Below are 17,757 nucleotides of genomic sequence, written 5' to 3'. Positions count from 1 at the left end.
ACCCAGGACCTTCTGCGTGTAAAGCAGACGTGATAACCACTACACTATGGAACCTCAATGCAGCCACGCGCCCCACCTAGTGGTTATATACTGTATATACAGTCTTTTTTTAGAGAGCTATCTGCAGAGAGGAAGTAAAGCTGTTCCATTCGTCACAGTCACTCACCAGAGGAGGTGTTTCATCTGCAGGTGAGCTCAACGTTTTCTTCATTCTCGGGTTAAAACAAACAAAAACAAACAAAAACAACAACACAAATAAGATGATGAATTTTAAACACAATGTAGTCATGGCAACGTTTGCGACGTACAGGGTTCGAGACGGAAGACACACACATTTCGAATAATCACAAAAGCGATAATGAGTGTATTTATCACGTGCAATAACACAAATATAAAAGCGATTTTAACCATAAACACACCATAAAAGTATGTGTGTGTGTGTGTGTGTGTGTGTGTGTGTGTGTGAGGATGAAAGGGTGAACTGTTTCTTTGTATGAGTTTTTTTTTTTTTACCTAATTTCCAAATCAAATTTATCAGCGAGCACAAAAACAAATGAGCTCCTCAGAACCACAGAGTCCCAGAGTGTGGGCCGCGGCCCCCTCCTGGGCCGTGACGGGACTGCAGGTGGCCCCTCTATGGTCATTAAATGTAAATAAATAAATAAGTGTGTGGACACGAAAAGTGCGGACAGACACCTGGGGACACCTGGAGCCGTGGTTGATGTCACGTTTCGGTCACCAGGTGGCGTTCATATCCAGGTGACACCATGGCCTCCCGTCAGGAGTTTGAAGTGAGCGTTCACACCTCACCTGCTGCCACCAGTGGAACCTTCAGTCACCTGTGGCTCAGCCTGATTGGCTCACAGGGAGAGACTCCGCTCACCAGAGTGAACGAGGGCGGGCACCACCTCCTGCCTGGATCTGTGAGTTTTTCCCTCAAGCAAAACAAACAAAACAAAACAAAACAAAACAAAACCAAACAAAACTTTGTCTCTCCTCTCAGACTTGTCCAGTACTGGTCCAGACCGACGCTTCTCTGGGTCGCCTAGTTCTGGTCCGGCTCCGGCTCCAGGTCCGGCCTGGATTCCCAAACCTGGACTGGCACTGCAGCCACGTGGAGGTCCGACGGCAGCCCGAGAGCCCGGGGTCACGACCTGAGGACGCAGAGACGCAGGTGTTCCACTGTGACAGGTGGCTGCAAACAGGAGATGGCGACGTGGAGCTGCGGAGCGGAAAGTGTAATTTAATTTTTTTTTTTAAAGGTTTCCTTCAGACTGTTTGGCTGCTTGTTCCACTTCATTCCAGCAGGTGGCAGCAAAGGAGAAGCATTGAATGATGTTGACGTTGTCTCCCACACCAAAGCCCATAGAGAAAACCAGTGATTTTAACAGTATAGCACACAGGAAGTTCACAGGAGTTGTTGATCCACTGCTGCCTCCATCAGAAAGTTTAAATGTGTTATTTTAAAAAATTCGGCTTTTAAAAATGTTTGTTCAGATTGACCTCAGTGGCACAAAGTGACCACACGAGGCAGCAGTCGACCAGCAGCTCCTGTGTCCCTGTGAGCTAAAATCACTGATTTTCTCTATGGGCTTTGGTGCGGGAGAGTGAGTGGTTTACAAGTGTTGTGACCCCTGGTGGCAGCTCATAAACTCACAGTTGTCGGTGTCTCCAGTGTGTCTCCTGATGGACGAGACAGAGGACAAGCTGAAGCAGCAGAGACTGGAGCAGCTGGGGCATCGACAGAAGACCATCAGGTAATTTGACAGGTGAAAGTAAGCGATCACCGATCACCGATCACCGATCAATGGGAACGATCAGCCGCTGCGTTTTCGGTTCGTCTTCACAGATGGCGTCTGTTTGTGGACGGAGCTCCACACTGTGTGGACATGAAGACACTGTCAGAGCTGGGACCGAACCTCAGCTTCTCCAGGACAAGGTGATTTTGCGTCTCTGAGTGTCAGCGTCAGGCAGGTGGCGCTGTCGAGTCACCGCCTATTGTTAGAATTTATTCCTCTGTCTTTGTCCTCAGTCAACACCTGAACGTCCACTACCTGAAAGGCTTCGCCGGACGAGTCCAGGCCTGGGCCAGTTTCTCAGAGATCGACGCCATGTTTGTCCACAGTGGACACAACAACGACATCGCCAGTGAGACACAACAAACAAACAAACAAACAAACATAAGTGTGTGTCGGCTGACCTTTTGTTTACTTGTGTCAGAGAAGGTCAGGGGTCACTGGACGGACGACTGGTATTTTGGACACCAGTGCATCAACGGCGCTAACCCCTTGCTGCTGCGTCAGATCCGCCTCCTCCCTCCGCACCTGTCCGTCACTCCTGACATGCTCCGCCCGTTCCTGCCTGAAGGCTCCTCCCTGGAGCGGGAGCTGCAGGTGTGCACGCAGGACCGTAACATGTTGTTGTTGTTGTTGTTGTTGTTGTCTTCTCGTCGTCCTCGCCCTCTGTCCTCTGTCCCCAGAGTGGACACATGTATCTGCTGGACTACGAGGTTTTGGACGGCGTCCCTGCCAACGTCGTCAACGGGAGACAGACGTTCGTGTCGGCGCCGCTCTGCCTGCTGCACCTGAACCAGCGGCAGCAGCTCGTCCCCATCGCCATCCAGGTGAGTCAAAGCTAAAGGGACAGTTCCGTGTTTTGCGAAACATCGTTAGCACTGACCGCTTCAGTTGCAGCAGACTCCGGGTCCCGAGACTCCGGTCTTCCTGCCCTCTGACCCCGGCTGTGATTGGCTGTTGGCTAAGATTTGGGTGCACAGCGCAGACTTCCAGTATCACCAGCTGATTTCGCACTACCTGAGAACTCACATGATGGCAGAACTGTTTTGTGTGGCAACACTGAGGCAGCTGCCCGACGTCCACCCACTGCACCAGGTTCGCCCTCGGTTCACAATCACACGCTCGCACAACACGGAACACTCATCTTGTCTCTCCTCTGATTGATGCTCAGCTGCTGATGCCGCACGTCAGGCCGTCACTTCAGATTAATCTCCAGGCCAGAACGTTGCTACTCGCTGCTGACGGGTTGTTCGATAAGGTATCACGCTAAGGGTTTAGTAGGACAACAAGATTGGCATGTGGGTTGTCGGGTTGTGGACAATCCTGTCTCCTCCCTTCAGATGGTGGGTTGCGGTCTCAAAGCGATACCTGTGGTCTTGTCCCGGGCTTCAAAGATGATCCGTTACCACTCCCTGTGCGTCCCAGAGGACTTGTCGGACCGCGGTGTGGACAAGCTGCCGCAGAGCTACTACGCTCAGGACGCACTGAGAGTCTGGCGCGCACTGCACAGGTAAACAAACAAGTCCCCTTAACATACATTATTATATTTTAAGGCTGAAAAGATGGTAGGCTAACGAAAGAGGAGTGAACCCTTGGCGTCCTGGGTCTGCGATCAGTACCTTTACTTGGTAGGTCTCAACAAGATGATGTCGAAGACACACCGGTCCACAGGGGAGTGGCGTTGTTCTGTCGCCAAACCGTACCATTTCACTTTGGTAAGGGTGCCAAAGAATGGAACGGTTGGGGCTGGTTATTTTGGTACCATTCCGAATGTAAACAAAGAAATGCATATACCGTACCAAACCGAACCGTTCCACTCGATGGGAACACGGCTTTAGACCCCAGATCCAAAGCTCGCCAGGAGATCTGGGTTCAATCTGATGCAGACCAAGTTGGTTTTCTAGAAGCGCCGCAACACTGATGGAGGACGTTTGTCAAAAATGTATCAAAGTCAATGCCGCCCTCTTGTCGTCATGAAAACCAGACCCTGTGTGTGTGTGTGTGGTAGGTTCGTGGTCAGCTGGGTGGACCTGTATTATCGCACAGACGACGACGCGCAGAAAGACTCTGAGCTTCAACACTGGCTCGATGACATCAACGCTCATGGCTTCACACGCGGCGCAGGTGCGTTTGTTTTTCTTAAGAAAAAAAAAAAAAACGATGTTAAAATGGCAGACGAGCCAGGTCGTCAACGTCTCCTGACATTGTCCCTCAGGTTTCCCTCGGGTCTTCGACAGCAAAGCCGAAGTTTCCACGTACGTCACCATGATCATCTACACGTGTTCGGCTCAGCACGCCGCCGTCAACTTCTCTCAGGTGAGTCACAGCAGGAAGTCCACGTGATGAACAGAAAATTAGGCTTTTACTCTAAAAACTGTGGACATTTATTTCGTATTAGCATGGACCAACTGAAACCAAGGCTTTTATTTTGAAAATCGCTGGGTTACACGGACAAACAGAAACTTTGGCTTTTATTTTGAAAGTGGCAGGATTGTGTTGCAGTGTGTAAAAAAACTAAGACTTTTATTTTGAATGCTGCGAAGGTGTGTTTTACCCATGGACAAACAGAAACTGGCACTTTTACTTTGAAAATTGCTGGGTTGTGGGGACAAAGGCGAACATTTTTATTTTAAAAAATCTGGGACTGTGTTTTAGCATGGACAAACAGAAACTGACTTTTATTCTGAAAATTGCTGGGTGGTGTTTTAGTGTTGACTAACAGAAACCAAGGCTTTTATTTTGAAGAATGCGAGGTTGCATTTTAGCATGAAAAAACAAACTGCAGCTTTTATTTTGAAAACTATGAGGTTGTGTTTTAGCGTGAATAAAGTCGATAAACAGAAACTTTTGTTTGTCTCCGTCCTCCAGCTGGACTTTGCTCTCTGGACCCCAAACTGTCCCCCCGCCATGATGCGTCCTCCTCCGCAGGTCAAAGGCTCGGTGACGGAGGACGACCTCGTGTCCTTTCTGCCACACGTGAACTCCAATTCTCGCGTTCTTACGGTGCTGACTCAGCTGTCGCAGCTCGCCGCCGACTTTGTGAGGCTCCGCCCACCACCGCCGTGGTGTCGGGAGAGAAACGACCAATCACGCGAGAAAAGCTTGGGTTTGGGTTTGGGTTTGACTAAAAAAAGTCTTTCTCCCCCTGCAGGTTCCTCTGTGTCACTACAAGGAGGCCGTCTTCAGGGAGGATGCCCACCGCAGGCTGCTGGAGGAAGTGCAGGCTGAACTAGAGACCATTTCTGAGGACATTTCAGAGAGAAACAGTCACCTGGAGCTGCCGTACCCTTATCTGTGTCCACGACGTATTGACAACAGCATCAACATCTGAACAAACCATGAGGAAATCATTAGTCCAGACCAAACCAGACTAAACCAGACCTGGTTAAACCAGATGTGAACACAGTGGACAGCCTAAAATTGGACTAAAGCAGATTAAACCAGAAAAAGTTGATCCTTACTCAAACCAGACTAAACCAAAGATGATTAAACCAGATGCGGTTAAACCAGATAGATCCAGATGTGGTTAAACCAGACTAAACCAGATAAGGTCTAACCAGATTAAACCAGGTGCGGTTAAATGAGATTAAACCAGATCTGGTCAAAGCAGATTAAACCACAGCTGTTAAAGCAGAAATCACGAGTCCAGACTAAACCATATGTGGTTAAACCAGACTAAACCATATGTGGTCAAACTGGACAGGGTTAAATTTGACAAAAACAGATTAAAGGGATCGTCGCAAACAACAACAACACCACCACCACACATGGTTTTAGCGTAACTGAACACTGTTTATTCAGGCTTGTGTAGTAAACGGACGATGATCATGGAGTGAAACAGAAACAGTAAACACAAACTCCAACGACCGCGATCACACGTGATTTAATACTGATTTAAACGACATGACTTTCCTGCAATAAATAAAAGCAATTTAAGAAATCAGTTTTTGTGTGTTTTTGTGCCCCCTGGGGTCTGGCTGCAGCATGGGTCATAAGCCCCGCCCCCTCAACGTTATTCAAGGTTTCATAGGCGTGTGGGTGGGGCTTCAATACTGTTACTACTGTGGCGTGCAGTGCAATCCAGTTGATGCCCAGATGTCGGACCAATCTCACAAACCCCAAAATCGAATTCCAAAATGGCTGCCACTCAAACAAACACTCTGCTACTTTTACTGCTAGCTTGTAATAGCCGAGGATTATTGGTGCGTTTCCATATGTAGTCCGGAATCGCTATTTCTGGGGTCAGGAATGCCCTCTGAACTCTGATTCCAAACCTCACAAACCCCGACATAGGATTCCAAGATGGCTGCCACTCGTACAACCACTCTTCGCCTTTTTACTGTTAGCATGTAATAGCTAAAAAAGGATTAATGGTGCATTTTCATATGTAGTCCGAACTCGGAATCTCTGGGTTCAGGAATGCCCCCTGAACTCCACTTTCCAACTGGGAACCTTGGAGAAACTTCACCAACTCCAACATGGGATTCCAAGATGGCTGCCGCTCGTACAAACACTCTGCGACTTTGAACGGTAAAATCACTTGGATCGTATTTGTTTTTACAGTAAATTATTTGCATAGTACTGTTCAATTGTTGTGTGTATGAAAAAAAAACACACTAGACCGTTGTTATCGGCTGGCATTGCTAACGACGACTAGCACCGGATGAGGTGACGTGACTCAAAGTTCCGACTTCAGATCTAAATGGAACGCGTCATTATTTGTCCGGCGGACACTTTTGTCTTTATCTCTCCGATCGACGATAACGTCGTGGATTAGCCGTTCATTAACGCAGTGCTGTTCCTTTAAATAATACGTAAACCTGATAACACGTGAACTTTTACAGGTTGCCTTCATTTTCCTTTCCGGGACTCCTGCTCCCCCCGGTGGCATTTTGTGGTTGTTGACGGTAATGGTTCAAATGTTTTTTTTAATTAAAACAAAAGTCTTTTCTTCCGTCATAAAAACCTCCCCCTCTCTGCTTCCTTGTCTGTTCCCTTCTATTCCTCCTTGCCTTCTCCTCCCTAGCTGCCAGGATCCACCACCAGGACTTTACACTCTCTCTTGGCGATCTTGTCCAGCGACAGCAGAGACTTGTCCTGCGGCGGCAGATAGAGCGGTCGACCCACAGGGGAACCCACTGGGGGGGTGATGGCCCGACGCTCCATGGCACTGCCCGTCCTGAAACACAGAGTCCAGACCAGACCAGACCAGATCAGGTCTAAACTAGACATGCTCAAATCACATTAAACCACCACATGTGGTTAAACCAGACGAAATTAAACTAAACCAAACCACATGTGGTTAAATCGGACTAAATTAAACCAGATGTGATTAAACCAGACAAAACTAAAGCACGTGGTTAAACCAGACTAAACTAAACTAAGCTACATGTGGTTAAACCAGACTATACTAAACTAAACCACATGTGGTTAAAACAGACTTAACGAAACCACATGTTATTAAACCAGACTAAACTAAACCATGTGTGGTTTAACCAGACTAAACTAAACTAAGCTACATGTGGTTAAACCAGACGAAACTAAACTAAACTAAACCACATGTGGTTAAATCGTACTAAATTAAACCAGATGTGATTAAACCAGACAAAACTAAACCAAACCACATGTGGTTTAACCAGACTAAACTAAACCACATGTGTTTAAACCAGACTAAACTAAACTAAACCCAACCATGTGTGGTTAAACCAGACTATACTAAACTAAACCACATGTGGTTAAACCAGACTAAATAAAACCACATGTGATTAAACGAGACTATACTAAACCACGTGTGGTTAAACCAAACTAAATTAAGCTACATATGGTTAAACCAGACTAAACTAAACCAAACCACGTGGTTAAACCAGACTAAACTAAGCTACATGTGATAAAACCAGACTAAACTAAATCACATTGGGTTAAACCAAACCCAACCAAACCGCATGTGGCTAAACCAGACGTAACTAAACCACATGTGGTTAAACCAGACTTAACTAAACAACATGTGGTTAAACCAAACAAAACTAAACCAAACCAAACCGCATGTGGTTAAACCAGAGTAAATATAACTCGACTAAACCAGATGTGGTTAAACTGGACTAAACCAGATGTGATTAAAACAGCAGCAGTGGTTAAACCAGATTAAACCAGGACTAAACCAGACTAAAGTGTACATTGGTGCTGTGTGTAACTCACCTCATGATGTGGGACCTGGACGGCTGCTGATGGGAGAAGGACTGAGATCGACCCAGACTGGCCTGGTGCCGGTCCAGCAGGTCTCGGAACGCCGGACTGGACGGACTGTTTTTACCTGAGTTAAAGAGACATCACAGCGTAACGTTTCACAGGTAACCACGACAACGTTTCACAGGTAACCACGACGTTTCACAGGTAACCACGACAGCGTTTCACAGGTAACCACGACAACGTTTCACAGGTAACCACGACAACGTTTCACAGGTAACCACGACAACGCTAAGCTGCATAAACAAAGAATCCTTACGCGACAGCGGCCGAGCGTCCGGTGGAGGGTTAGAGACCGAAGCTGTGAACTGGAGCTTTAGCTTCATGTGCTGACTCAGCTGCAGAGACACAGGGGACAGGGGACAGGGGACAGGAGACAGGGGACAGGGGACAGGGGAATAATCATGCAACTTTGTCTGAAGTAGCTTCACATTCACAGTTTTACACTTGTCCACGTTCTAATGAGGACATTTTCAGAGAGGGAGGACATTTTCAGAAAAGTTAGGACATTTCAAAAAGCGTGGACATCTTCAAAAAAAGGACATTTTCAGTGAGTGAGGGCATTCTTCAAAAAGTGTGGACATTTAAAAACGAAAAAAGGACATTTTCAGAAAGAGATGACTTTTTCAAAAAGTGATTCAGATATTTAGGAAATTTTTAAAAAGGTCTCGTACGTTACCTCGTAGAGTCCAGGTTTGAGGACCTGAAAGGAGACGCTGAAGGACAAAGTGCTTCCTTTACGACAGTGACCGAGGTTACTGAGCGGAGTGTGACACACTACAGATGTCAACGCTGCATCCTCCACCTGACCACGACCTGACACACACACACACACACACACACACACACACACACACACACACACACACACACACACACACACACACACACACACACACACACACACACACACACACACACACACACACACACACACACACACACACACACACACAGAGTCAGGGTCAAGACACTGATGTCCCACAGACAGATGTCTCACACTCACAGATGTCTCACACTCACCGATGTCCCACACTCACAGATGTCCCACACTCACAGATGTCCCACAGATGTCTCACATGTCTCACACTCACAGATGTCTCAGATGTCTCACATGTCTCACACTCACAGATGTCTCACACTCACATATGTACCACAGACAGATGTCTCACACTCACAGATGTCTCACACTCACCGATGTCCCACAGACAGATGTCTCACACTCACAGATGTCCCACAGATGTCTCACATGTCTCACACTCACAGATGTCTCAGATGTCTCACATGTCTCACACTCACAGATGTCTCACACTCACATATGTACCACAGACAGATGTCTCACACTCACAGATGTCTCACATGTCTCACACTCACAGATGTCCCACAGACAGATGTCTCACACTCACAGATGTCCAACAGACAGATGTCTCACACTCACAGATGTCTCACACTCACATATGTCCCACAGACAGATGTCTCACATGTCTCACACTCACAGATGTCTCACATGTCTCACACTCACAGATGTCTCACACTCACAGATGTCTCACACTCACAGATGTCCCACAGACAGATGTCTCACACTCACAGATGTACCACAGACAGATGTCTCACACTCAAAGATGTCTCACACTCACAGATGTCTCACACTCACAGATGTCCCACAGACAGATGTCTCACACTCACATATGTCTCACATGTCTCACACTCACAGATGTCTCACATGTCTCACACTCACTGACCCTCTGGAGTCCAGACGAGACGGACGGCCAGGAAGTCCTGCAGGTTGTTCAGCAGGACGTATTTGACCTTGAAGTGCTCCTTGACCTTGACGGTGCTGGGACAGCTCGCCGTCATGACGAAGCGAGGCTGGTCCAGACGGATGCTGGGTAACCTGAGACAGAGGACATTAACCTGAGACAGAGGACATTAACCTGAGACAGAGGACACTAGCCTGAGACAGAGGACATAACCTGAGACAGAGGACATAACCTGAGACAGAGGACATTAACCTGAGACAGAGGACATTAGCCTGAGACAGAGGACATAACCTGAGACAGAGGACATTAACCTGAGACAGAGGACATTAGCCTGAGACAGAGCACATAACCTGAGACAGACATTAGCCTGAGACAGAGGACATTAGCCTGAGACAGAGCACATAACCTGAGACAGACATTAGCCTGAGACAGAGGACATAACCTGAGACAGAGGACATTAGCCTGAGATAGAGGACATTAGCCTGAGACAGAGGACATAACCTGAGACAGAGGACATTAGCCTGAGACAGAGGACAGTAACATTATCCTGAGACAGAGGACATTAGCCTGAGACAGAGGACATTAGCCTGAGACAGAGGACATAACCTGAGAAAGAGGACATAACCTGAGACAGAGGACATTAGCCTGAGACAGAGGACATTAGCCTGAGACAGAGGACATTAACCTGAGACAGAGAACATAACCTGAGACAGAGGACATTAGCCTGAGACAGAGGACAGTAACATTATCCTGAGACGGAGGACATTAACCGGAGACAGTGGACATTAACCTGAGACAGAGGACATTAACCTGAGACAAAGGACATTAACCTGAGACAAAGGACATTAATATTAACCTGAGACAGAGGACAGTAACATTAACCTGAGACGGAGGACATAACCTGAGACAGAGGACATAACCTGAATAAGAGGACATTAGCCTGAGACAGAGGACATAACCTTAGACAAAGGACATTAACATTAACCTGAGACAGAGGACATTAACCTGAGACAGAGGACATTAACCTGAGACATTAACCTGAGACAGAGGACATTAACCTGAGACAGAGGACATTAACCTGAGACATTAACCTGAGACATTAACCTGAGACAGAGGACATTAACCTGAGACTTCACCTGTAGTGCGTGTAGATACAGTTGGTGAACGGCATCTTGGGAGTTGACCACTGCAGCACAGCGACCAGAGGAACCTCCAACCCCTGAAAAAGACGTTAACACACACAGTGACCACAAGAGGGCGCCACCCCCGGAATAGACAGAAAAAGAAGGTGCGCGAACCTCGTTGGAGTCGTCCTGCTTCATGTCGTTCAGGTGCAACTGGAACAGGAAGTCGTGCTCCTCCAAGGCGCCGAGCATGCTGGGAAGGCGGCAGGCCACGCTGTCCACGCGGCAGAAGGACGCCATGCCGACCTCACCAGACTGATGACTGCAGGACGAGAGGACGAGGGGACAAGGTGAAAGAGGATGAGAGGACGAGGGGACAAGGGGAAAGAGGACGAGAGGAAAATAGGACAAGGGAACGAGGGGACAAGAGGATGAGGGGAAACAGGACGAGAGGGAAACAGGACAAGAGGACAATGGGACAAGAGGACAAGAGGACAAGAGGACGAGGGGACGAGAGGAAAATAGGACAAGGGAACGAGTGGAAAAGAGGACGAGGGGACAAGAGGAAAAGAGGACAAGTGGACGAGAGGAAAAGAGGACAAGTGGACGAGAGGAAAAGAGGACGAGGGGACAAGACAACAAGAGGACACAAGGACGAGAAGACAAGAGGAGGAGGACAAGAAGACGAGGGGGCAAGAGGACGAGAGGAAGAGAAGACAAGAGAACGAGAGGACGAGAAGACAAGAGGACGAGAGGAAAAGAGGACGAGAGTACAAGAAGATAAGACGAGAGGAAGAGAAGACAAGGACGAGAGGACAAGAGGAAAAGAAGACGAGGGGACAAGGAGAAGAAGTAGAAGAGACTGTTTACTTTAGAGCGTGTACTTCTACTCCATTTCCTGAATAAATGGTGTACTTCTACTTCATTTCCTGAATAAATGGTGTACTTCTACTCCATTTCCTGTATAAATGGTATACTTCTACTTCAATTCCTGAATAGATTGTGTACTTTTACACCATTTCCTGGATAAATGGTGTACTTTTTCTACATTTCCTCTAACTATATCTTTGTTACCAAATAAAATCAGAAGAAGAAGAAGAGTTGATATTAAGGTCTGTATTTAGTCTCTCTGAGCTGATACTGAAGTGGAGTCAATGTCAAATACTTTAAGTGTACTTTTACTTCAGTCACATTGTGACTCAGGACTGACTTTAAGGCGTCGTACGGTGTACGTACCACACGTTGTCCACCAGGAGGACGGAGCCGTCGGGCATCATGGGAAGGTACGAGGCGTTCAGGTTCGGCAATATGCGAACGTCGCGGACGTTCACGTCCTCCTGAGACGACTCGTTCAACACTGAAGGAAGTAGATTTGATTTTATATGTAAATATATACATATATACAGTTAGGTCCATAAATATTTGGACATCGACACAGTTCTTATTATTTTGGCTATATACACCACTACAATGGATTTGAAATTAAACGCATCACCAGGGATGAAACCCAGTGTCTGGTGATGTCTATGTCTTCAGACTTCAGGCTGGAATTGACTGCAAAGGATTTGTAACAACAACAATGAAAGTTTGATTTATGATTGTTTAGTTTGTCCCATTACTTTTGGTCCCCTAAAAAGTGGGAGGCACATATAGAAAGTGTTGTAATTCCTACACCGTTCACTTGATTTGAATGTAAATACTCTCAAATTAAAGCTGAAAGTGTGCAGTTAAAGCACATCTTGTTCATTTCATTTCAAATCCACTGTAGTGGTGTATAGAGCCAAAATAAATAACTGTGTCCATGTCCCAATATTTATGGACCTAACTGTATATGTATATATATATATATATATATATATATATATATATGTATATAAATACATTTCTTTACCTTTGAGGACGGTGAGCTGCCGCCCAGAGACGGTCATCTGCTTACAGCGGACAGTCGGTGGAGGGAGGACGGTGAGGGTGGTGCTGACTGTGGACGTAGAGGATGAGGGTCAACACCTGGTGTGTGTGTGTGTGTGTGTGTGTGTGTGCGTGCGTGTGTCGTACCCTGAGCCTTGAAGGTGTTCAGGTCGTGTCTGAAGGTGTGCGTGGGCTCTCGTTGCTGCAGGACGCTCAGGTAACCCAGCTCCTGAACCTCGGCCTTCTCCGCCTCCTTCTTCCACACAGTGACCATCACCTGAACACAAACACAGAGCTGTACTCACTCTCCCACACCAAAGCCCACAGAGAAGATCACTGATTTTAGCTAACGCTGGTCCTCTGCTGCCTCGTGTGGTCATTTTGTGTCACTCGATATCATCACAATATTTAAATCACAATATGATATTGTCACGATATTTAAGTCATGATTATTATCACGACATTTAAGTCATGACACAGTATTATAATGATATTTAAGTAACTTTATGATATTATCACGACATTTGAGTCATGATACGATATTATCCTTAAACAGAATAGGATAATATCGTATCCTATTTTAGTCAGGATACAGAATTTTCACGATATTTAAGTCACAATACGATATTATCACGATATTTAAGTCACAATACGATATAATCACGACATTTGAGTCATGATACGATATTATCAAGATATTTAAGTCACGATATAAGTCACGATATTATCACAATATTTGAGTCATGATACGATATTATCCTTAAACAGGATAGGAAAATATCGTATCCTATTTAAGTCAGGATACGGAATTTTCACGATATTTAAGTCACAATACGATATTATCATGATATTTAAGTCACAATACGATATTATCAAGATATTTAAGTCATGATACGATATTATCACGATATTTGAGTCACAATACGATATTATCACAACATTTAAGTCACGACACGTCAGTTTCCTGTTGTTAAAGTCCGTCTAACGGTGAAAATAAAGACGACCTCTCCTGACCTTGACTTTCAGAGTGCTGACAGGAAGTTTGTCCAGGGAGACGGTGAGAGGGAAGATGACTTCATCGGTCAAAACCACCGGCTCGTCCAGAGGAGACTGACGAGGACAAACAATCGATCAATGAAGACACTTTGAGGACACTTTGAGGACACGCGACCAATGGTTGAAGAACTCCCGCCGTACCTGAACCGGCGCCCTGCGGAACTCCCTGGATGCCGTCCCGGACGAGTTGTGGATGAGCAGTGGTTTGCAGTCCCTGAAGCTGCGGCAGCGAGAGTCCACCCTGCTGCCGAGCGCCGCGATGGCGGCCTCCGCCGCCGCAATGTAGTCCTCCTCGCCGTCGTCGTTGGCCTCGTCGCCGCTGCTCTGGTAGTCGTGGTGATACTGGTGGTGGTTTCCTCGGTGACGGCTGCTCTCGCCCGGACTCACGCTGGCCACGGCGCACAGCGAGCCGGCGAGCTCTCGCCACGCACGGCCGCTCGCCGACTCCGTCCCAAAGCCTGCTGCTGGGCCGTCGCTGCCCCCTGCTGGAGGAAAGACATCATGGACACACATGAGGCAAAGATTTACCCCGAGGACATGATGAGCAGTCATGATACGATATCACGATATTTAAGTCATGATACGATATCATCAAGATATTTAAGTCATGATACGATATCATCAAGATATTTAAGTCATGATACGATATCATCACGATATTTAAGTCATGATACGATATTATCACGATATTTAAGTCATGGTATGATATTATCACGATATTTGTCATGATACGATATTATCACGAGATTTAAGTTATGTTACAATATTATCACGATATTTAAGTCATGTTACGACATTATCATGATATTTAAGTCATGTTACAATATCATCACAATATTTGTCATGGTACAACATTATCATGAAATATAAGTCATGATACGATATCACGATAAGATAATATCACAATATTTAAGTCATGGTATGATATCGTCACGATATTTAAGTGACAATATGATATTATCCAGATATTTAAGTCATGATACGATATTATCACGATATTTAAGTCATGATACGATATCTTCACGATATTTAAGTCACAATACGATATTATCACGATATATAAGTCATGTTACAATATCATCACAATATTTGTCATGGTACGATATTATCCCGATATTTAAGTCATGATACAATATTATCACGATACGATAATATCACGTTATTTAAGTCATGGTACGATATCATCATGATATTTAAGTGACAATACGATATTTCCCCGATATTTAAGTCACATTATACGATATTATCACGATATATAAGTCACGTTACGATATCATCACATTTAAGTCACGATACGATATTACCACGATATTAAGTCATGTTACAATATTATCATGATATTTAAGTCATGTGACAATATCATCACAATATTTGTCATGGTACGATATTATCCCGATATTTAAGTCATGATACAATATTATCACGATACGATAATATCACGTTATTTAAGTCATGGTACGATATCATCATGATATTTAAGTGACAATACAATATTATCCCGATATTTAAGTCATGATACGATATTATCATGATATAAGTCACGTTACGATATCATCACATTTAAGTCACGATACGATATTATCATGATATTTAAGTCATATTACGATATTATCATGATATTTAGGTCATGTTACAATATCATCACAATACAATATGATATCATCACAATGTTTGTCATTGTAAGATATTATCACGACATTTAAGTCACTATACCATATCATCACGATATTTAAGTCACGATACGTTATCGCCACGATACGATACCATCGCAATATTAAAGTCACAATACGATATTATCACGATATTTAAGTCATGATACGGTATTATATTCGGGTTCCATTTAGCTTGCTGTGGTTACGGACATTTTTAATGTGATAACTATATATATATATTTTTTTAAACAGAGCTTTTGCTGCTTAAATGAGTCAAAATGGCTGCCACAAAACAAACCCATATTTTATTGTTGTGTTCTGATTCAAACCGTGATATTTTGTTGTTGTTTTTGTTTCGTTTTTTATAAAACCGTGATGTAATATCGGCGACGGTTTCTGGTGTCCCCTCCCCTCCCCTCCCCTCTCTTACCGGGCCCGCACTCGGTCGGTGTCGCTCCAGCGTCTCTGCAACGCAGCACCAGCAGGAACCGAACCGTCTCCCCCAGGTACAGGTGGCTCCGCCGCGGCAGCGTGCGGTACCGGGCCGGGTCCGACAGGTCCGTGATGGGAACCGCCGGGAAATACATGAAGTATTCACACTGAGACTCCATCATCATCATCATCCGCTGCTGCTGCACCATGACGACGGGAGGAGGCTGAGCAGCTGGACCACACACACAACAATGGAACACACACACTTCCGCCTCTGAGCCTTCACAGTAAAAGCACACAAAGGTGGGGAAACGGCCGCGACAGCGCCTCTCAGTGGCCACATATTTAATCTGCAATGATGTCCAAGTCTTTTAAACGACGGACGAACAGACATAACGATGATGTCTAACATCCGGTGCAGCTAAAGTCACGTGTTACCTCATTTAAGATGACACACTGTGCGATGGACTAAAGTGTTTCACTTCGTCGTTTCCTGACGCTACAAACTGCCCGGAAGAGCATTTTCCCGTATTCTCACTTTGTCTTTAATTCAACACAACAGATACGGCACCTGTAGCATGTAAATCCTCCTTGATGTAAACACGTACTCTCTGACTTCCACTTCCGGTCCGTCTCTCTAAGACGTCCGTGCACAACATGAACAATGACAACAATTCTCATTGTTACAGATCGGACCCTGACAAACCGTTGAGGCGTATGCGCACTTTTTTATCTCACAATTATGACTTTTTATCTCATAATTATGACTTTTTATATCATACGTTTGACTTGTTATAACATTACTTTTTTTAATCTCACAAGTGTGACTTTTTATCTGATAATTATGACATTTTATTTCATAATTATTACTTTTTATTTCATAATTTCGACTTTTTATATCATGACTTTTTTTTTTATCTCACAAATAGGACTTTTTATGTCTCCTTTTTTTTTTTTTTTACAATACAAATGTATTATATTATAATATAAACATAATAGTATTGATAATAACATGACATTTAACTAAAATAAAATTAAATGACAGTTTCTTGGATTTGTTTGATTTAATTTTAGCCACAATTTGAACAAAACAACAGTATTTCTACGAAAGCCCATTCCGTTCACCCGCTATTTTTTAATTTAATTAATTATATTTTATGTTAAAAACAAAAAATAATTATAAAATGATCGTATTCATTCAGGACAATGCAGCAGAAATGTATTCTTTAATAAAAACAAATTAAGAAATTACATTATCCTCTTTTCATACTGTTAACTAGCCTACGCTGTCGGGGGCCGACAGCAAGGGGTATATCCGCGAACTTGTCCAATCCTCAACTTTCCAATATACCCAAAGTATACGCACTCGCACCTGCCACTAACTGTTTTAATTAATTATTAATAAATTCAACAAAATAACTGTTAAATATTATGATATAATGCTGACTACACTTTATACATGTTCAAAGTATCCATATAAACTCGATATTGAACACAGAATACCTGAACTCATACATTTCTCTCTAGTTTTTAATAAAAGTAGTTAACGTATTATACCTTGTTAAATATTATGAATATTAAAATGCTAACCACACCCGCCATATCTTCAAAGTGTCCAAATTTCATGAAAAAGCATACACTATGTTTATTCAATTTCATGAAAAAGCATACAATATGTTCAAACTTTGCATTCAATGCATTAATAAAGAAATGGAGGCTTAACTATTTTTTATATGATAATTAATAAATTTATATTATAATGTAATAAATATTATGAATAAGTGCT

The 17,757-nt window shown here is 44.4% G+C and overlaps 2 protein-coding genes across 2 annotated transcripts; one reads left to right on the top strand and one right to left on the bottom strand.

The window, feature by feature from the left end:
* Nucleotides 1-767: 767 nt before the first annotated feature.
* Nucleotides 768-5,127, top strand: LOC310927689 (polyunsaturated fatty acid lipoxygenase ALOX15B; the record flags this gene model as incomplete). Its single annotated transcript, XM_083890060.1, has 14 exons — nt 768-923; nt 1,004-1,238; nt 1,676-1,757; nt 1,850-1,939; nt 2,033-2,148; nt 2,221-2,393; nt 2,480-2,623; nt 2,688-2,891; nt 2,968-3,054; nt 3,137-3,306; nt 3,805-3,920; nt 4,012-4,112; nt 4,665-4,835; nt 4,948-5,127. The coding sequence occupies 14 exons, from the start codon at nt 768-770 to the stop codon at nt 5,125-5,127; spliced, it is 2,025 nt and encodes a 674-aa protein (XP_083746186.1).
* A 1,691-nt stretch (nt 5,128-6,818) lies between these two features.
* On the bottom strand, nt 6,819-16,162 carry LOC310926642 (trafficking protein particle complex subunit 14-like; the record flags this gene model as incomplete). The annotated part of the gene is made up of 13 exons (XM_083888821.1): nt 6,819-6,975; nt 7,992-8,106; nt 8,299-8,377; nt 8,719-8,855; nt 9,782-9,933; nt 10,936-11,018; nt 11,098-11,245; nt 12,160-12,280; nt 12,815-12,901; nt 12,979-13,108; nt 13,846-13,941; nt 14,029-14,372; nt 15,970-16,162. The coding sequence occupies 13 exons, from the start codon at nt 16,160-16,162 to the stop codon at nt 6,819-6,821; spliced, it is 1,842 nt and encodes a 613-aa protein (XP_083744947.1).
* Nucleotides 16,163-17,757: the final 1,595 nt, after the last annotated feature.

The sequence above is a fragment of the Microchirus variegatus genome (genome assembly GCF_963457635.1).
Source record: "Microchirus variegatus genome assembly, chromosome: 5".
NCBI classification, from domain to species: domain Eukaryota; kingdom Metazoa; phylum Chordata; class Actinopteri; order Pleuronectiformes; family Soleidae; genus Microchirus; species Microchirus variegatus.
This window is presented reverse-complemented; position numbering and strand designations above follow the sequence as displayed.